The sequence below is a fragment of the Phyllostomus discolor genome, chromosome 4, assembly GCF_004126475.2.
Source record: "Phyllostomus discolor isolate MPI-MPIP mPhyDis1 chromosome 4, mPhyDis1.pri.v3, whole genome shotgun sequence".
Lineage (NCBI taxonomy): Eukaryota > Metazoa > Chordata > Mammalia > Chiroptera > Phyllostomidae > Phyllostomus > Phyllostomus discolor.
The window spans coordinates 21,749,921-21,772,054 of NC_040906.2; the positions used below are offsets into that span (position 1 = coordinate 21,749,921).

Consider the following 22,134-nt stretch of genomic DNA (forward strand, 5'->3'; position numbering starts at 1 on the left):
GAGCCTCAATCCTTCTCTTTTAGTTTATAAAACGTATAATTTATAAATTTAACTGCACATGAGTAGATCATCACAGTGGTGACCATGATAATTTACTTGAAAAAAAAGCCTGTTATATTATAATTAGTTGCTTCCAGAATTAATTTCCTCTTTTCCATGAATATAAAAGTGAAAGCGACTCATTCAAATTAGTATATTAAAGGCCTAAACAGTCTTAGGAGAATGCTGAAGATTCCATAAAAATATTAAAAGATTGCACTCTATGTTTTTCCCATTTCATTTCCTTATTCTTCTCTAAGTATCCATCTTCCAAAATCACACTCCTCTTCCATTCCACAAGTGGTGCTGTTCTGCTGAACTTTGGCTTGCCATTTATGGCACAAATACTTACTGTGGAGTCTATTAAAATGATTAAATAATACTTTTTGATTAGCTATAATGCTAACTACTATCCTACTCTAAGGCAAACCACAGATCTGAGATCTAAAAATCACCTTATGGTCTATTTAAATGAGGTAGCACTATATACATAGACAGTATTATTTTTTTGCTTCTATTCTACAAATGAAAAAATCGGAGAACCAGAGAGGTCAGTATCTAAGGTCACACAGTAATTTAGTAGAAAAGGGGAACCAAGAACTCAGCTCTTACATCCTGTGGTTCAAACATGGGAAGTTTCTTTGGGTAACAACTATAATGGCATCCGGCATTCACATTTATTCAGTAGTCACTAGAAAGAATGTATCTCACCACGCACATGGTATACTACATTCACTCAACTTTCAACAAACTTTTATTGAACACCTACTGTGTACTGGACCTGGAGAAGAAGATGGACCTCATCCCTGATTTTATGGAGCTTATGGTCTAGTGGGTAAGATAAGATTTCCATGAAATAACTGCTCAATGGAATGCTTAAGTACACATGTGGTGAGAAAGACTGGCTACAATATGCAGTGTGTGTCAGAGGTGCAGGGAGACCAGTTAACAACTATCGTGGTGACATCAACAAGAGAGAACGCAGCCTGTGCTACAGTGGTGCAGAGTACACTGAGAGAAATGGGCAGATTTCTCATCTGCACATCTACAAGGACCGTCCTACGAAGTCAGTTTCAACTGCAATGCATCTCAATTTCCTAATTCACTTCTTCCTCCAATTTAAATCCACTGATACTATCTATGATGGAATAGAAGTTAAGCATGTTCCTTCCATCTGTGTCTTGTCTTGGTGAGGATATACCTCTTACTCATCCAACAAAAGTTACTTCATGACTCCACTGTTACGGATGTTTTCCAAGTTATCTGAAGATGAGTTAGGATAATTGTTCAGTAGGTTAATGTTTCCCTATGAAAGTAGAGATTTTCTCCAAATGACACTGATTTTGAAACTATTTTTGTTCTTTCTGTATTTTTTGTGTCCTACAGCTTTATTAGTCCTTAATTACCATAATCTCTAGGGCAGTTTTAGTTCAGCTCAAAAAATAAGACATCTTTATATCAATTTTATGAATTACCAAGTATATTGTAGGTCAACTAAAATTAGACATAGCAATATTCATAACCAGATATGATAAAGAAGCAGAAAGACAAAAATAAATGTTTTCATATTTTTCAGATTGGTTTAACTTTAGTGATTCCAGCAAAGGTAAGGCTAACACCATTCTTTTTGTCTCCCTACCTTGAGGAATACTTTGAATAAAATCATACAATATACAATTTCTATGTCAAACTACATGATTATTCCCTTTCTATTAAATTTTTAGTTTTGATGAAATATCTTGAAAGTAATCTATATTTTCTTGTTATCTTAAGAAGTAACAGATTCTGTTAAGTATCAATATTTTCCAGAATATAAGAAGTAAATCCCACATTTAGTTGAGGAGAATAGTAGCACATGGTGATATTTATAAAGATAATTGATTTTAAATATACATAATGTTATTTTATTTTAAGGGTTCTTACTAAAAGCTAAAATGATAAATTTTTAAATTGGTACTAACTTGATTTCATTCTACTTTAAAATTATTTACATATAAATATAAAAGGAATATGACATTTGAATATTTCCAAAAAGCGCAAAATATTTCCTTCTCTTAGATGTGCAAAACTCTGATGGATGCAAGAAGAGTAAGAGTTTCTTTTGGAATTTGTAGGCCTAACTTTGGTAGCATTTTTTTTTCTTAAAAAAATTTCCTGTACTAATTTTTTAAATAATATCTTTGTATGATAAAGCATCTTCTATGACTATAGTATTATAGAATGTTATAGTTGTTTTGAAAAGGACACATTGAGTACACCTTCCTTAATTTTGGTTGATTTTTCTTAACTTCTCAGGCACTACTGAACAGAATCTCAGCAAAGAATTGTGTTGCAAAAGGAAAGAGAAAGCTTCGCATTTCGGTAAGATCTTTCTTCTAGACCTGCCTGAGAACACACTGTCTTCGCATGAAGGAGGGACACCGGAAGTGTCACAGATGAGAGAAAGAGTGGCAGGAAAGAATACTGAGGCTAAAAGGAAAGGCTTCCTTGGCATATTGAAAGGGCATTACAAGTTTGCTCCTGTACAAAGAAACTATTACTTCCTTTCTTCTTTCTCTCAAGAATGGATGTTTTATCTCTTCAATGACAAGATAAGTCAAACTATCCAATGGGAAGGTCAATAGCACAAGAGAAACATTAATTTATATTTTTATTATCTCCATTGAGGCTAATTGCCATGTCCAAACACACAGTGTGCCAGCAAGATTCGGGGCAGGCCAAACTCAGAGATCCCTGGTCGGCAAGATGTGAATGTTTGTGCCGGAGCTGGAGTTACGAGCTAATAGGTAGAGCTTTGCTAATAACTCTGTCCAGTACAATTAATCTTAACGAGGGTTTTAATACAACAATTTTATTCACCAGAACCACATAGAACTATTTATAATCAACATGAATATCTGCTCTTTGCAATGTTTAGGCAAGAGCAGCCAGAGAAGAAGCTTGGTGAACGTGCTCTGATTTGGGAGGGAACGTGAGCAACTGATAAGAGATGTCACGGAAAATCCCTGGGGAGGAAGGGAGGAGACAGAAGTGGAATCACTAAAATATAGTCACATCTAAAATAGAACGCTCAAATTTATATCAGAAATGTACTTCTAATCTCTTAAGTTAAAATCTACAAGGCAATAGAGTGACATTTAGAAATGATCTGTTAAGAAACCAAAGGAAAGACTCCCCTATGTGGTCCAATCAGTTTGTATCCAATAATAACCAGAAAAAACAAGCATGTCATGTGATTCTCATTATATTGTATAAACTGGCTTTTTCGGATAAGGTCCACACTCTTGGCAACAAATCATACCCAGCGACTCCACCTCTCTTTTTTTTTGTAACAACTGTTAGCTTACAATATAATATGGGATTTTACACCTGGGAGCAAATATGTATCCATACGATTCTTACCTGCCCCCCTTTAGGCTGGTATTTGATGTTGTCTGTTGATCCAATTTTGGATTTGACATTCTTCAGGTCTGGCAGTGGTTGGTTAATAAGCCGAAGCTGCTTAGGAGTAGCAGGAGATTTTGGAGGAGTACGTATGATGGCGACTTTCTTCTCACCGGGCACCAAGATGGCAGACTTGGGGGTTCCTGGGGTGTGAGGGGTCCTGGGATAGCTCGGGGTCCCAGGAGTGCCTGGCGTGCGGGAAGAGTAGCTCGGTGGGGTGCCAGGAGTGATGGCGGTCGACCCAGGGGTAGTGGGTGTCGAAGTGCCACTTTTTCCTGCTCTGCGAATGGGCTCTGACCCTACATTCACAGATAGAAAACAAAACCGAAAATTAAGCATAGGAAAGTTCTCCCAAAGTATCCTTCTGCCCATAATTGTTAGCAATCACAACAGAGTAAGTTTCTAGGGTGCTTAGAATATTTATGAATTATAATAATGCTCAAAACAGTGAGAGCCTCCTTTTTTTTTTAAGGCTCATAACCTGGTACATTCCTTTGGAACATGCGCTGCTGTCAATGCAAGGGTAAAATGTGGGTTTTCCTGATTTGTTCTTCTTAATTCTTGGTACAAATGTGTCAAAAACTACTTTTTTAACCAGTGTAATCACTAAGGCATACAGGTCAGGGTATGGAGATTTCTTGAGTGGTATGCAGACCACTCATTCTTCTGTGTAGTGAGTTCACTCTGAAATCCAGGTGGACACACAGTGTGACACTGTGACCTGCATCACGTCATCATGGACTGTGTAGAAAGTCACTTATTCCATTGTGTGTCAGCAGCACCCCCTCAGCTAATATTGAGGAGCACTGTGAGTTGCAAATGTGTTTATTAAAAGTTCTGTCAGACATTATCTACAATATCATGTATTTTTATGAGAAAATTTGTCTTAGTTCTTAATACCAAAAAAATGTCTATTTCTTGCCTTAGAAAATGAGGATGTTTTAATATTATATTCGCAGTAAAACTTGTACCTGATTGTGCTGTCTCCTCTATTTTCATTACTAGCTTGGTAGTTTGAAGTCATATCAATAATCCCCCACTGTCAATTATTCAGAATATGGCGAGATGCTTTTTTTTTTTTGGCCTCAACTTGACCTTGGCCTCATTGGATCACTTAAGTCCTTTCCCCCATTTTCCTATACTATGCTTCTCATGTTATCTTTTTAAATGTGTTTTTGAATGCTATTTGAATTTTTGAAAGAATAATGATAGAATAAAAGTATACCTTACAAATTTCCAAGCACTTTTGTAAATACCAAACACTGGATAATCAAAATAATACTCATAACAGTGAGAGGCAGCTCTCATTACCCCTAATTTTTAAATGAGGACATTGAGGCTCGTTTACCCAGATGATCCTAAATTCCAAGCCAGATATGATACTTAGCTTCTTAATACTTGTTTAACTTTCTTTTAACATAAAAATCTTTTCTATTAGAGTAATACATCAATTCCATTCATAGAACACATCTACATTGTTAACATGTATTACACAAACTCTTTTACATTTTTGCATTTTATAGGAAGGGCATGATTTTCACTTTTTACTACTGAGCATGTATACTTTGTAATAACCAACAAATATTCTAGAAATTCTATAGAAGACAAAGATATGACTCATTAATTTTAAACAAACACAGTTAATTACCATTGCAGGAAATTCTTCTGAGAAGGAGGACAAGTAATCTTTGCCTAAATACTTCCAAGGAGTGAGCCCCACAGAGCTCCCTAGACCTTTGTGACATACAGACAACGCAAATCTACCCACTGGTCTAGGTTTGACCTCCTGGAGAAAGAGGGAACAATTTCACTGCCCCTCAGTGAACAGTTTCCACAGATCAAGTGAAAGTCGCCCTGTGTCCGTTTGATGTAACGTAAGAGCAAGACACGGTTGAACTCTCCGATGCACCACATGAAATGAGATATGAGAGGGCTGACGTGATAAATTAGTGTGCGCGCTGGGACTTTTATTGCTTTCCATCGAATGACATTTTGAGGCCAGGATGATACATCCACATCCAACTTGCCTTTTTGTGGTTTCTTTGCTACACAGTTTGTTTGTGGCCCAAGTCTTTGTTGCAGGCTTGAGTCAGTCACTACATCCTTCTGAAAAACCTCTTCCAAAACCTTGTTTCTGCCCCAGATGTTTTGTCCATGACTTCCTCTCTTCGGAATAACTCGGGTCTTTGGGGGACAGGGATCATCTCAGTATTATTTGTCACTGTTCCCAGTACTGGTCTCTTTCATGGGATCTGAACACAGTAGGCATTCAAAAATTTGTTTTTTTAATGGTATGAATTGTATTCAAAATTTATCAAAGTGTGCTGAGGTTTTTGTTTTGTTTTGTTTTTACTTCATAGGTATTAAGCTGAAGTAATACTCTGGAGTAAAATAAAAAACACTGTCAAGTCAGGGTCATTTCTACACTTATAGAAAAAGGCTTTAAGCTTTAGAAAGCTAAAAGATAAAGGTTTTGGGTTGTATTTGGAGAACAGAAAAAAATCACTGAGAGTATGCCATTAACATGGCTATTCAACAGATATAATCCATTCTTATTGTAATAAATTATGTTCCAGTTGTCAAAATGACAAATTCAAGGGTTTCCTATGTGTTCTGAAAGGAAAGGGTTAAACCTAAGAGACTAAAACAGAAAATATTTATGAGTTACTTTACTAAATGACGCCCTTATCTGTCTAGCAGACCCTCCTGACAACATCCCCCGCCCCCTCTGGGGCTGCAGGAGCCGACTGCACAGCGCTGTTTCCTTCAGATCTCCCCAAAGCTGCAGCAACTGCCAGAGCGTTCTCATGTGCAGCAGGAAAGGTGAGAGGCAGATGATGAGCTTTTCTAACTGTCCCTGTGCCTTTCAGCTATTGCTATGTAGAGATGAAACAAACCCTGTGTCCTCATTGTATCAGAGTACCAGTCATGTTAGTTACCAAACAATACGATGCAACAAGGTTATGAATGAAAGTAAAGTGAGAAAATCAAAATAGAATTGACTTAGAATGTAAAAGCGATTTATATTCAGATACATTTTGAAAGGCAGAGCACAGTGGCTTGAAGATGTGGATTCATGGAGGAAGTATCATTTTGCTTCCATAGCAACAAACACAAGCATAATTCTCCCTGGGCCTCAGGGGGCACTTGGTGCCTTTGTCTTGTGTTAGCACCCTGGGGTCATGCCCAATTCCAACTCCAGACATTTGGAGTTAAAGTCTTTTCTCTGGAGATTACTAACTCTTAAATGTGATCCTTGCAAGTTCATTTGAATATTTTTGCTAACATGAAAAAGAGTATTAGTGATTTCAAAGTGTTTCTAGAACAATTTCAAAGAATGTCAATACTTCATGAGACTGTAGATCACAACAGCTCTAATTATAACAAACTCTTTCATTGTAGACAAAAACACTGTTTAAATGTCATGCAAAACAGTCCCATTTCAAGTGGGCCAATTATTAAATATTTAAAAATAAAGTAGTGATAAATAAATAAATCAACTATAATGGGATAGTAGTGGCCAATTCCTACCATTTTGTAATAAATTTTACATGACAGAGATGCTGTTTTCCAAGTGATTCCAGAGCAGTTCTTGAGAACTGTTTCGTCCAAAAAAATAGAGAAGAAATCCAGAGGCTAGGTTGTAAAGACATCAGTGTTCTGACAACCGATCAACCACTTACTAGCTGTGTAGAATTGGACAGCCTACCCTTTCTAAAAGGTCGTTTTTCTCATTAGTAGATCAAATGAGGTTATTAACATTTAACTATCTGCAATGCTTATTAAACTGAATGAAAAATGTGTTTAAGATTTTAGCATCTCTGTGTGGTAGATAGTTTTGGTCTAAGAAATTTATGTATGAAAATAATCCAAAGCCATGCTTTGCTAGAGTCTTTATAGCAACACAACATCTAAGTAGGCAATGAGTGATTAGAACATTTTGATATTCTTCACATACACTGGGATAACTGCCAATCAGTTCACGATGGGCCATCAGTCAAAAGAAAGTGAAGCTATTACATCGGACATGCCCCATTACAGCCTACTTAGAAGGCCAATTCTATCACATTAAGCAGGATCCTAGGTGTGTGTTTGTTTGTTTTTTAAGATTTTTCACTTATTTTTAGAGAGAGGGGAAAGGAGGAAGAAAGAGAAGGAGAGAAACATCAATGTGACTGAGAAATGTCATTCTCAACAGGGGCCCAGGCTGCAAGCCAGGCATGTGCCCTGACCTGGAATCAAACCAGCAACACATCCCAGCAACACTTCCTACAACACCCTTCACCTACAACATCCAGCTGAGCTAGGTTTTGATCGTTGACTTTCCAGTTAGACTTTAGGACTTAGAATTCTAATAAGGGTTTTTATATACATATGTAGTTTTACAATTCCTGATGGCGGGTTTTCTCAATTACTTCTTTCAAATTTACTTTTACTGTATACTCAGAAGGAGAGAGAAATGTATTCGGAGAAAAATGACTCTGTTTCAGTCCCATCTAAGGGGGAATAAAGCCGTATGGGCTCATTTCCTCCATGAATCGTTTTGACTCAAACAGCTCTTTTGGATCCATCAACAGTCTGGATTTTCTGATTCTTAGGACAAATGTAATCTGATTTTAAAGTGTGTTTTGACAAATGTAAAGTATAAATACATAAGCTCTACCCCACTTATGGGGTTTAAAAATGATGATTAAAAAGAAAGCCAAATGCAAATAACCTACTAGTGGTCCGCCGTGCTGAAGAGGAGATGGAGCTGTTGAGGGAGAAGGAGTTCTCCTCTCTGTCCCCTGACACAGCTCTGCGAGGCGGGAGGATGGAGGAGGGTCTCGGCAGAGAGGAGCGCTTCTCCGGGCTCTTGGTTACTCCATCCTGAATGAGGAAAGCAAAAGGATGTGGGGTGCTTGTGAATCTTTATTTTCCTTATACAAGGTGATTACATTGCTCTGGCTAGTTTCCTTTCCGTGCTAATGGATGAGTTTCTTTTAACGCACACTACTGAATTTCACATGCTTATAAGCATTTCTACTTCAAACTTAGAATTCATATTTGCCTAGAGGCTTTATAAAAATATATTACTTTGGACTTAGTGTTAATAATTGATTGTGAAATTCCAATTCTGCATAACATAAGCAAAATGAATTTACTCAGGTGATTTCCAGTAAATTAGTGATTTTACTGAAAAATCTTCATTAGCATGATAATTTATTAATCAGAAAGGAATGGCAGTAGGGCATTGCATGCCTAATATTCTTAACAATGACCATTGCAATACATTGTACACTTAATGTGACAGGAACTCTAAGCACTTATATCTACTTGTGATTTAATTCTCACCACAAAAAGTCATATGCGTTTTATAGCCAATGAGACAGGTTTAATCAGTGTATGCAATTTTTTTAAGATCACCAAGTTGGTAGGTGGCAGAGGTTAGTATTAAATCCTGATGTTTCTGATGCCAAGTTCAAACTTTCTATTGTATTAGACATACTTTCTTATTAGATTCTATAATATTATGTATAGTATGCTACATTCCATATTATATTTAATATACTTCATATTTGAATTTTTATTAGATATCAAATAATAAATTAATAAAAACGGTATACCTAGAAAAAGACATTTTTTATTGTTTTAATGGTTAGACTGTTCATAGCTATTGAAGCTTTTGATTTGTATTTGTTTTTCATAAAGGTCTATTGTTTATATGTCAACCACTTTAGACTTTAAAGTCTTTGCTTTCATACATTAACCAAATCGTGTTCTATAACCTTTTCCCAAATTATATTCCTTTCTGTGTCTTGGATTGGCCGGCTGCCTTACCTTGTTCCCTGATTCTGAGTATGGCAAACGGTCTGTGGAGCCCGCTGAGGTGGGCTGCATGTAAAAACTGTCAGAAAATGTAGTCCTTTTAGTCGGACTAGGGCAGGCTGAGCTGCATCTTGGGGATTTTGTATTACCCTGCAAGGCAGGAATCTTTGACAAGGTAGAATTCTAGCCATGAAAGAAAACAAACAAAAGCACAAAATAAACCAAACTATGAAGTAAAAGGAAAATTGTAAAAAATGTATAAACATATAAGAAATTAAATGTATACTTTTAATAAGAACACACGTGACAAATGGTTACGATCAATGATAGAGATATATGTTTATATGAGAATCAGAGATTTTCATTGAATACCTCTTTTTAAGAATACTCATACATGAGGATGTAGATTAAAATATTCTTTATGGATTGTATGTATAAAGTCTCTGATTAATCCATAGGCCTTACATGGTATAATCTTGTGAGTCTGTTGGAATTGTTCCTTTAATAAACACAGCCCTTAAGAGGTATATATAACTGATATCTTGGTCACATTTCAAGAACTATAGAGCAAGACGTATTTAAAACTTAATAATGGAATTATTTTTAAGTTGAGAAAATATATTTTTAGATTATCTACATCGATTTCCTCAGAACACTGCAGAGTTTATATATAGTAAGTTTATTTTATAAGTAAAATGCATACTGGGGGCCAAGTTATACCATAAAATTCATAATTCTATGCATAGACTACAGTTGTATAATATGTTAAAAGTCTAAAAATAAATGTCAGCACTGAAGAGATTGCCCATAAAACCCACAAGACTAAATTTACAGATGACGATGATCCTCGGGGAGATAGTCAGCAAGTATAGTCAGTGGAATGGATGTGCTTGGCTTTGGGAGAAAGCTGTGCTGGCACGTTAGGTCTCCTGGGAAACACTATTAAAAATGCAGAAGAGTGTGACAAAGCCAAGAATATGTTATCTTCAAATAATTAATATGATTTACTTGTTTAAAATATCAGCTGAAACTGAGATGTTTCTTATCTCAAGTTTGAACTTCTGTAGCCACGTTCACAGAGGCAGAGCCATTCACCTGTTGCACACATCACTTCCTGCTGAACAGACCCCACGCCTTGCAGGGGAAGTGACAGCCAGCGGGGTCAGCGGAAGTCATTCTTTTTGATTGACGCCACCCACAAAATAGTGAATTTCAACAGTGTGAATGCAGAAAAGAAAAATGGAGTAACTGGATCGCCACAAATTATAAAAGACAAATAGTAATCTGATGCTAAAAACAAAAACAAAAACAAACAAAAATTCCAAATGAAATGAAGAAGTACAGGTCAGGTTCAAAATGAAGAGCAATGGAAACATTGGAGATCACTGTTCTGATGGAAGTGCTGAACGTCAGGGGAAAAGAAAAGTTCACCTCAGAGTTTTAGAAAACAGAAGAAAAGTTACAAGGAAGGAACAAAGGGGGATGTTAAATGAGAAAGAGAAAGAATGGTGCTCCAATCTTCAGAAAGACAAGATGGGTCCTTAGAAGGAAAAAAAGTTAACTTTGAGTCAGAGGATGCATGTGGTTTCTGCCTTGAATGTAAGTGTTGAATGCCAATTCCTGTCCAATTACTCATAGACCAAGGGATTTCAAGAAAACTTCTTCAAGGTTTTTCAAACAATGTACACTTAAAAATTCTTTCCTTAATGGGGGAAAGCTCAAATTTACTTTCTATATCTGTTTTTAAAGAGTTCCGCCTTTTAAATAATAATAATAATAATGGTAATAACTATCACTGTTAAATTTATGTTCTAGGCACTATACAGGATACCATTTTATGAAATTATTATATTTAATGTTCACAGCTAACTTATGACATGAGAATTTTTACTCCTTCCATTATCTTTGGAAAATTAAGACACAGGAAGAAAAGAATATTGGACCTGGTCTGTTTTATAGCCCTGTTCTTAAGTACCACAACTCAGCAGATCCTCATCAGAAACAGAAGGTAGAGAGATAAAAAACTTAAAATCGTAGTGTTTTTCAAATAAAAGTCAGTAGAATCTTGTTGGAGGACAATCTGACAATGTGTAGCAAAAACTCTATATATAGACCATCCTGAAATAATAATTCACTAGAAGGAAATTATACTAAGGAAATGCATATCGATGCATTCACAGGATTTAGCCAAAAAGATTTCTACATAGTAACATTGTTAAAATAAAAAAATAGTTTGAATGGCAAATAATAGGGAATTGATTAAACCTATAATATGAATAAATAAGATGCAATGTTACCTAGTCACTAAAATAATGTATAAGAATGTTTAATGACATGGAATTCTGTTTACTAATTCATTGCAGAACTGATACACTATGTTTTTGTTATTATACCTATGAAGGTATAGAAAAAAATAAAGATTGGACATTAAAATGTAACTGTAATTATCTTTAGATAAGGGGACTATAATACAGTTTTACTTTCTTTTACTCACCTACATGCTTAATTTGCCTATATTCTTATTTTGTAGAAACAATAAATATGTATTATAACATTTGGTTTTGTGTTGGTTACAATGGTTTATCCTGAATCTAGGAAAAGTACATAAGTGGGCTCCCCTCTTTTCACCAGATCCTCATGTTCTGTCACATGTTTGGTCTCACTAATAAACAGTGGCCTAAAGCTCTGCCCTCACCAACTGCCATTGCATGTCACGCCAGAAGGCCTTAAGATATGCCCAAATGCCACTGAGAATCATTCTGGGTGAGTGATTGACTTAAAACGACATTTAAGAGTAAACAGACAAAGTCTAAATTATATCTAAAGTTATTAAAACGTTGCCACTAATGGCAAAAGGAACTTCAAGTGAAGAACATGGAAAAAGTTATTTTACTCACGGAGACTTTGTCCTTTGCCGGTTTAAATACACTGGGAACCTGATATGACTCACCACCTGCTGCTGTGAAAAAGAGAAGACACAAACAACCCAAAACTTAGTGGCTAAAAACCACATACATGCATTTTTCAACACCCTCTGGATACTCAGTTGTGTCAACAGACTAGTGCAATGCAGAATTTTGCTTATTTTGAGACTCAAATTCAGTAGCCTAAAGAAACCTGAATAACAACAACATTATAGCAAGTGGCTCCCACTGTAGGGTGTGCTGATTAATACAGCCCAGCGTTTACCAAAGCACAGATAAGCACACCAAATAATTTTTGATTGCTTACCAATGTACCTATAAATTACTATTACAGGAGGATAGATCCTTAAGAACAGAAGTCACCGAATAACAACCTGAATGCTGTGGAATTTAAGGAAATATGGACTGATTGGCTTCTAGGGCCATTATGATATAAGAGACTTCATGAAGATTCCCAAACCCTCCTGTTGTCCCCACTGCCATGCCTACAGATATTTCTGCATTTTATTATATTCCAAACTGCCTTGGTCAGCCAACCCCTTTTCTCTCTGCACCCTTTCATTTCACAATATGAATGACACACTCGTTTGATGTGAAACATATCACATGAGAAGAGAAGGGGAGAAAAAAAATAGCTTGTCAAAGAGAGAAAGTATGAGAGGAACTTCAAATTCAGTAATATACAACATGTTCTACACATGAACTTATCTATGAAATTATTACCACATCTGTTACTGTTGTTTCTCTTGCTACTCTTTTATGCTTCTGGTTTCAATTTTAAACGCCATTATCTCAAGCGTTTTTTTTCCTGTCGACGACTTACCTGACTTGACTTAAATATCGCTCATGATTGAAAACAACCCTTGGTGCTTTGCAAAACTACCCACGTTTAAAAGTCGTGCTGAGACAATGACAGACACAAGCTTGTGTGTTCACTTCCTCTGTAATTATTTCGTGAGAGAGAAAACCTCAGGGGGAAGTCTACTTATCCTTATAAGCACTTTGAGTGAGTTTCAAAAAAGGGTTCTTGTGCCATCTGCAGCTCTCACACAAAAATAATACTGTCTACAATATGCTACATGCTATTTAGGATTGGCTAGTAAGATTATTCACAGATTCTGGAACTGATTTTTTTTTTTGATGAAAGAAGTGCAAACGATGCCTCCTTACTATTCTATAATATGTCTCAAATTTCTGTGACATAGAGTTTGCTTCAAGTCAGTGGCGCCCTGTTTGGTGTACGCTCTCTGCCTGAGTATCTTAACCTTTGAATAGCATAAGGAAAGATACTCATTAGGCCAAAGACCTTAAAGTTCCTTTAATGATTGAATTCAAAAGGCGATTTCCTCTCAGTGTGTGAAAGTGAACACGAATGACGTGTGGGTACTTCACCAAACCAGTGGACACTTCCTCTGAGATTCCACAGTCCTGCTATTGTCTCTCATCCTGTCAGGTAGGGTGTAGGATTTTTATGCCCAAACCAAGGGTTTCTGTCTTTCCAAGCATCTGTCTAACCAGAAAAAAAATTCCACATTTAATGAAATGGAACAAGGTAAGATGTGATATAAGATTTAGAGATGGCATGTTCATCGCTAACTATTAAGTAGAGGAACTCCTCATCCCGACTCGTCATCATCCGGGTTTGAGCGTAATTGTAAGCCTTCCACTTTCAAATACCACCCCAGAGACAAGTTCTCAAAGAACAGCGTGTGACAGGATTACGATATGAAGAACATAAATACAAAATGCTTGAGATTATTAGTGGCTACCATAAAACCATCAATTACCTTGATTTTCTTTTTCTTACAAAGGTTAATGCTGCTCTCAACATTTAAAACCACCTGAATGTTTATAAAAAGGCACCCCTGCCCTGGCTGGCGTAGCTCAGTGGATTGAGTGCGGGCTGGGAACTAAAGTGTCCCAGGTTCAATTCCCAGCCAGGGTACATTCCTGGGTTGCAGGCCATAACACCCAGCAACTGCACATTGATGTTTCTCTCTCTCTCTCTCTCTCTCTCTCTCTCTCTCTCTCTCTCTCCCTCTCCCTCTCTCTCTCTTTCTCCCCCTTCCCTCTCTAAAAATAAATAAACAAAATCTTAAAAAAAAGGGGCACCCCTAATGTGTAATGGGTAGAAAAATATTCTTTTCTGATTTAGCAATCTGATGTCTTATTTTGTAGACCACAAGTATGCCACTTAACAAATGTGAAAATATATTGTAAATTAAGAATATCCCACTATAATTATACATTTAAATAAATACGTAGCACTAAAATTTAAGAACAGATTTTGTGTTGTAGGTATTTGTAGGGTTTTTATATGACTTACATGTTTTTCTATTCATTTAATACACTTTTTCAACAATAAGAAAGTATATTTGAAGAAGATAAAACAATAATAAAAAGTAAAATAGGAATATATCTAAGTTCTAAGAAATTCAGTGGAGGAAAGACTTTTATCTTTGAATTTTGAACACTGAGTTATATAGGAACATTGAGCAGTTTGGATCCAACACATGTAAGAAAATTCCAGTGACAAAATGACAGCTGAGAGATATCACACAGCAAGCCTTTAGAATTTTGGGTCTAAGAAATAAAATCTGATGAGATTACCAGATCATTTCATTTCCCCTTTTCTTCCTCTTTCATCCAAAGCAAAGTAATTCTGCGACCACTAACTTTACCCCAGATTGGCTTTTCATTTTCAATCTTGAAATCACCCCGCATTTTCGGTGGTTTTCAGTAAGCTCATCAACAGCAGTAACAGATTTGGCAGTAACAGTGTAGAAAAGAGCACAAACACAGATAGGCTTAAGCATGAGGGAGATAAATAAGCAAAATAATGAGAATGCGTACCACGGTCATAGTCATCGCCATCGCCTAACCCCACACACAGAGTGAAAATAGGAGTCCCCAGAATGTGACACTAGAGCACAATGCCAAGATACAATCACTGTTAAGTTTGAGCATGACAAAGAAACAGATGGTCATGACCTCTTCTGCAAGGAGGGAGAAAAAAAAAAAGAGTAATGGTACAAGACACTTAATAGCAAAACTGTTCATGACTACTACAATTCTTGGAAGAAAAACAAAATGGAGAAGCTGCTACGGGAATGAGATTAAAAAAAAAAAACAAAAGAACAGAAACATGTCCATGTTTGCCAGCCACATTGCAGAACTGAACAAGTCACCTGTCGTTTTCCGCTTAACGCAGGAGAGATGAGTTGGTCTAGTGTATTTGATAGCAGGTTTTAAAATGAATTTCCTGGAGGGAGAGTGGGCCTGAACTTCTGTTTTTTTAGCAAGTTCAGCCTTCTTATAAACTGCTATGGATAAGAAAACACAAAAAAAAGCACACCATCAGGAAAAAAAGAAACACTTGGAGCACAACCGAACACAATTTCATCAATAGTTACCACTGTTAGGCAGTTTCTTCCATACAAAGAGTAATAATGAGTTACTTCAAAGACATTTTGAAAGAAGTGATTGTGAAATGAACCTTTTTTCCTTCTCACTTCATCTCTGGAGACTGTGCTAGGTTCCTTTTTAGCTATTTTTCTTTCAGGAGTGGAAATTCTGCCTCTCCCGGTTTTAAAAGGCTTTTCTTTTCTATGTTTCTCAAGAGATGATCTCCGAGCTTCCTTGTCAGCTTTCTCCTCTTTAGGAATAGTTTCTAACTGCTCTGTCATGATGCTCCGATCATCATCTGCGGATCAAAGCAAACCATGACAAGAACAACACAAAAAACATTAGTGACAAATGCACAGAGTCCTGCACCCGTTTAACAAAATGCAAAATAAAGAGACAAGAGGGGGTTATTTAAAAAATGTTTAAAATGAACAACAACAACAAAAAATTCCACTAGGTTACTGGATTTTATTCGGGAGCAGAAAATTTAAAAAAAAATAATGCACACCTTGAGTGTCCACCCAGAGACTGTCAGCATCCATGATGGAGTCGTCGATGGTGGTCTCGTCTTTGTAATCATCGTAGGTTTCTGTCTTATATTCTGAGAGTGCGACCTCTTCTCTCTCGGGGGAAGCCGGAGCTTCTGGGGAGCCGTCCTTGGGTTCTGCCTGGGCTTCCGCTGCCTCTTCTAGTTCGAGCTCTTCTTCAGCATGAGGGGACGGTCTCCTCTCCACCTCAGGCTGCTCCAGGGCTGCAAATCGCACACTGTGGGAGCCCGACTCCCCTTCGTCGGTCGTGGTTTGCACCACAGTGATGAAGTCATCCTCAATGGTCACAACAGACTCAATCACCCCTTTGTGTTCACTGGGGCAGGTCTCCACAAATTCCTCCCTGGCACCCGGGATGCCCAGGTCACTAATCTGAAGGGTGTCTGAGCGAAAAAGCAGTTTATCGTATTCTCCCCGGGCTTCTATCTCTTCTTCCTCACTCTGAGCTTCTGCCGGTTCAGCCCCGATGGCTTCAGTCGAGGGCTCTGTGACCTCAGAGGGCGTGATCGATATGCCTGGGGTCTCCTTGCTTTCTTCTTTGGGCGGCTGCATAAATGCCAGCTGGTCATCTGCTCTCTCCTCCAGGGCTAAATCAGCGTCTGAAACAGCAGATGCACAAGGTATTTCCACGGACAACTTGATGGCAATCTCGTCCTGAATTAGAGAAGATTCTGGGGATGTTTCCTTCTTGCCCTCATCTGGCTTCAAGGACTCCATGGTCAGGCTCTCATGCTCACCACTGGACTCGTAGGACTCTTCTTTGTCTACGGCCTCCTGGTGCACCAAGTCAGGCTTGGCCACTTTCTCCTTGACTTCCGTCTCACCGGCTTTGGCGCCTTCTTTCAGGTGGCCCGGCTCAATACCCAGAAACATATCTGCCTCCTGAGGCGCCGAGGGTGTAGCCTCAAATTTGAGCTCTGTTGCCTTTCCCACATCTATGTTTAGCCCTGAGGCCATCTGTCCAAACTCACTGACTTTAATATCTAATTGAACCTGGTCAGCTTTCTTTGCAGCAGAATCCAGTTCTGATTCAGCTTTTTTGGATTGCTCTACTTCAGCTACCTCTGGCACTGAACTGAGACCTTTCTCTGCTTTCTCGGCCATGACAGGTGATGCATCTTTTGATACGGTCAGTTCTTTGGTCAAAGCATGCTCGTAGGTTACTCCTAATCCAAACGTTTCAACCTTAAGACCAGCCGCTTCTGTTTCCCTTGCATGTTCTTTTGAATCAGTATGTTCTTCGCTCTTTTCTAGCACAGTATCCAGCTTGTCGCTAGCTTTCCTCTCCTGATCAAACTCCCTACCCAGCGCTGATTGCGGGGATGCTTCCTTCTCCGCACTGAACTCATCTTTGACTCTTCCGGCAGCTGCCAATTTTACTTCAATCAATGAAAGGTCTGTGGCCAAGTCTCTTCGTAGTTTATCATCACTGCCTTCATAAAAGGAACCACTCTCTCCTGAGAGATTCTCACTGTCTTGAACAGGTGATGGGAGTGGGACCGTGTATTTATTGAACACGCAATAGCCCAGGTCTTCGAGCTGACTGTCCGTTTTGACAAAGACGTGGTTTTCATCAGTGACAGGGGGTAAGGCAGTACTACTTCCTTCAGTGACAGTCTCTGATGGGACAGATTTCCTCCTGGCAACCTCAGCATCTGCACTCACGGAAGCTAGTCTTGATCTTGTGCCTGCCAGATCTAGCATCTCAGGCAGGTCAGGGGCCATGACAGTACCATTTTTGTAATAATCTTTGGCTAGGAATGGCGATTCACACAATGTCTCGGCTTGGGTATTCCCCTCTCTGGTAGCTTTTTCTCCTTCTGCCCGTTCTTCCTCCTCTTTGCTTTCTATTGGGAAGCAAGGGGCTTTCTCCAGTGCAGGGGTAGTGGCTGGAAGGTAATCATCCCCTTCATCCATACTTCCACTAGTGTTGGTTAGAATGTCAGAAGCCAGAGGAGAAAGATCGTGCCCCCGACCAAAGTTAAATCCAAGAGCTATGGAATCCAGGCAAGACATGGGCAAGTTGATTGACATGCTCCTCTGTTCTATTGCAGACCGACCACCGAGTCCTAAACTCCTGCTTAGTGTCAGATCATCCTTATTCTTACTGTGGAGGTCCCTTTTCTCCCCATACACTTTTGGATCAATAGTGAACATTCTTTCTTGAGGAGAACTGGGTTCCTCTGGTAGATCAGGTGGGTAACTCTTTGCAAGAGAGCTATACCCTGCTTCTTGTGCTGGAGCACCGGGCTGTGATTCTCTACCTGCCTGAAGTCCCTTGTCACCATTTTTATACATGGGAGATATGGTATCAAAAGACTCCTGGGCACTCTCTCTCGTGTCACTCAGTTCATAGTAATCACTGCCAGGCTGGGCGCTTTTTGTCACTTCTTCTTTCAAGGCGGACGTTTCAAAGTACTTGGACATTCCTGACTTATCTTCATAAAAGGGCACATCCAGCTCAGCTAAGGTTGCAGCCCCAGCTCCTTCCACCTTATTGTCTTTGTCAGCACATTTTTCTTCAAACAGGTCTTCAATAGCATCCTTCTCACTCAGCACAGCTGGTTTGTGCACGGCTTCCTCCAGTGTTTTAGAAGTCACGGCTGAACGTGCGCTGTCTCGCTCCAAACATTCAGGGAACGAGTCCTGTTTGAATGCATCTGTGGACAGCTGTTGGCCTCTCCATTCTTCTTCTGAGAGTGTATACTCTGGGGAGGGCTGAGTCACGCCTGTTTCTTTATCTGCCAACTTGGGGGGTTCGCTCTCTTTCAGCAGGGTTTCTTTATCGGGAATGCTTGTTATTTCTTCAAGCTTTAGCTGAGGCTCCTTTTCAGTAACTGAAGGTTCCTGCCCACCAAGGGCGGACGTCTCTCCTTTCTGCACACTTTCTTGCTCTATTGCCCCCTTTTCTTCTCCTAAAACTTTCTCAGGGACACATTCTTCCACAATAGCAAAGTGGGCATCCTCTGCCACTTTGCAAGGTTTATCCTTATGGGGCTCTTCAACTTTAGAAAGGTCTTTGGCAGTTACTGGGCCACTGGTTTCCTCCACAGACTTTTTGTCATCTGGCTGTAACAGGGGAGGGGCAAGAGGTGATGCTTCCGCAACTATGTCGTTCCTCATGACATCTACAGGGAGAGTGAAGCTTCCGCCCTGGAAAGGACTTGGCATGGGAGAATCAAACTGTTTCCCTTCCCATTTTGGGATATCCTCAAACACATCTTTTTTCTTCATGGGTGTCAGGGGGCCAGGAGATATCGGAGCAGCTAAGCCCCACTCATCCTTTTTTGTTTCCATTGGCATTTCGATGAACCAGTCCTTCTGCTCCTTTGGAGCTGGGGTTTCTGCGAGGAGGCCAATACCGGGCACCGCCGGGCCCAGCTCTGCCTTCTGCTTTGCATCATCCAGGCCAGCACCGGGAGTGTGCCCAAACAGGGTCAGAGGGGCTCTTCCTTCTTCTGTGCCTTGTCTGTCCTTGTTATCAGGGGACGTTTCAGCTGTCTCAGGCGGAGAAACTAAGGCGGCATGTTTAAGGTCTTCACCAGGCTGACTCTGTTTCTCTGACTCCTTTTCCTTCTTGTCGAATGGCTCAGCTAAAGAGGGAGTCAGTTCCTGTTGATCATGGAACTCCATCTTCGAGGCTGTAAGTAAACCTGAAGTAATTGGGTTGATTTTAAAAAAAGTAACAGGCAAGTGCTTTCAGGCAGTAAGCTTAAAATTATGTTTTGAAATGACAGATGAATGGCAGGGTAAAAAGAAAAAAATGTGGAACATGCAAGCATGCTACCCATTTAAAAATCAATATGAAAATGTCAGGTTGAGATATATTTGTACTGTTGCTAAAACAAGCTCCCATTGTGAATTAATGCCTACAGAAATTGTAATAAGAGTATATTTTGAATATTCTTTTTGTTTGTTTAGTCTCTTCTAAATAGTATGTGATACATATTATAGTAGAAAAATTCATATGCCTTCCTCAGATAACAAATACGAATTAAGGATATTGAATGTTTAACTAATATCAGTGTACAAAATTTTATATATATATATATATATATATATATATATATATGTACATGTTAAGACTAAATATGGAAAAGGACTGATTTCAGTAGAAATCAATCTTCATTTGTTTTCTTATTTAAAACTGAATTGGTAGGCCATGAGCTAAAGGCCAATTAATTTATAAGAAGAGTTAGCAGTTTCAATTATCTTGATCAACAAATACCAGGGACAATTTGGGGGGCATTGAAAAATTACTGAATTTTTTAGAAGTCATTGAGATTAAACCTCAGGAATATAAATAAATATTTGCTACTGAATTTATATGATATGGCCTAAGAATTGACAAGTCAATTTCTACCATGTATTCCAAATTCTTAATTCCTGATCATTACTTTGTATGATAAATGTAGGAAAAGCTGAATTATAATGTTAGTACTAGGAAGTCATGTTATCAAATTTTAAAGAGAGTCAACTATAAAGTATCTTTCTCTCCTTGGTCATGACCTCATTTCCTGAAACACAACCAACTGGCGAAGCATTCACCAGTATTGGCTTTAGACATCTGTCACAGAAATTAAATGACTCTTTTTTGATTTTTGCTTGTTCACTCGTCAAAAAGGCTTCCGAGTCTTACTCATGTTTAATGGTCAAAGGTATTTCTCTGTGCTCACTAGGGCCAAATGTAATTATCTGGAAAAGATTTGGGAAAAAATAATAAAATTCAGTCATCTCTCGAAGAGCAGCAAGTGTATGGATCATCATTCCCTTATATACTTGTGTGTGCTGTTGGAACTATAGAAAAGAAATACTTTATGAACTTCTAATAAAGGTTAGATGAATGAAAACTCAAGAGATATGGGCATGATCAAAGGGGCTGGCTGCCACGGGAAGGAAATGATATGAGAAGCATTAGCAGGAGCTTTTAAGGAAACCAAAGTAGTCTTCACTGAAGCGTAACAAATATAGCGTATTGCGGTTGCAAAGAAAAAAGGTTCTACCATTTAAGCCTCTATGTGCCAAAATCCAACTCCACAATTTGAAATAAAAGCATATGAATTGCTGTCACCAAAAATAAAAATAAAAATATACATGTATTAGCAATGTGACTGGCAAACATTTGAGATGGGGGGTGGGGTGGGAGGTACAAAAAGCTCACATAGCATCATCAGCCTGGCTGCGAAGCATATTGTATCATGGCAAAGTAAAACCAGAAACCAGCTGCAGCCGTGGAAATCCAAGCTGCCACACAGCACCTGCGCAAGCACACTCTCTGCTCAGGAAACCTAAATCAAGTGCTCTTGGGACCATAAGACTCAGTGATGCGATAGCACTGGAAAGGCATGAGGTTGGTAAGCTGCCGGAGAGATCATTTGCAATGAAACACATGCAATTCCTAAGACAGACACACCTTCCCTGGCAGAGGAAGGGGTTTGTATTTCTGGAGACACCTCTGTGACCTCTTTTGCATTTTTCTCCTGTGGGTCCCCTGCTGGGGCACTCTCTTCAGAAACTATCTGGGCCTCCATACTAGATTCCACTTGGCCCTCCCTGGAGCCCTTGGCTTGCTCTGAGACCTTGGCAGGCCCACACTCTTTCCCAGGAAGGGCGGCAGGTTTCTCTTCCTCCGCCATTGGACCCTCTAGCGTTTCTTCTTCTTGGGGATGAAAAAGATGATGACATCATGACCACAGAACAATGCACACCACAACAGAAATATCATTCAAGAAACATTTTCAGCTCCATGATATTGACCTTAGGAGAACCTCTTTTTCCATTTGGATGAGCAAATTAATATTCTAATGCAACGTGCATTAGTTTTTGCTTGGAAAATTAGGTATAATCTGCTAATAATGGTGTCATTTAAAGTCTCGTTAACAGGTTATTTATTTTAAGACTTGAGAGCTGAAATGGTTTTATTGCTCTATTACCACTTAGTGGAAATGGCCATACGTTGCACACAT

The 22,134-nt window shown here is 38.7% G+C and overlaps 1 protein-coding gene across 50 annotated transcripts in view; it reads right to left on the reverse strand.

Moving 5' to 3' along the window:
* MAP2 (microtubule associated protein 2) overlaps positions 1 to 22,134 on the reverse strand; it is a 258,015-nt gene that overhangs the window by 12,975 nt on the left and 222,906 nt on the right. For 9 of the 50 annotated variants that reach the window (XM_036022921.1, XM_036022918.1, XM_036022925.1 and 6 more), the window contains 8 exons: positions 21,582 to 21,827; positions 16,129 to 19,821; positions 15,712 to 15,918; positions 15,404 to 15,538; positions 12,189 to 12,250; positions 9,304 to 9,474; positions 8,205 to 8,352; positions 3,442 to 3,782 (listed from right to left, as the gene is read on the reverse strand). In XM_036022921.1, coding sequence (XP_035878814.1) covers positions 3,442 to 3,782; positions 8,205 to 8,352; positions 9,304 to 9,474; positions 12,189 to 12,250; positions 15,404 to 15,538; positions 15,712 to 15,918; positions 16,129 to 19,821; positions 21,582 to 21,827 — 5,003 coding nt within the window. The remainder of the gene's footprint in view (positions 1 to 3,441; positions 3,783 to 8,204; positions 8,353 to 9,303; positions 9,475 to 12,188; positions 12,251 to 15,403; positions 15,539 to 15,711; positions 15,919 to 16,128; positions 19,822 to 21,581; positions 21,828 to 22,134) is intronic. The other 41 variants (XM_028508541.2, XM_028508545.2, XM_028508540.2 and 38 more) reach the window with 18 other exon arrangements.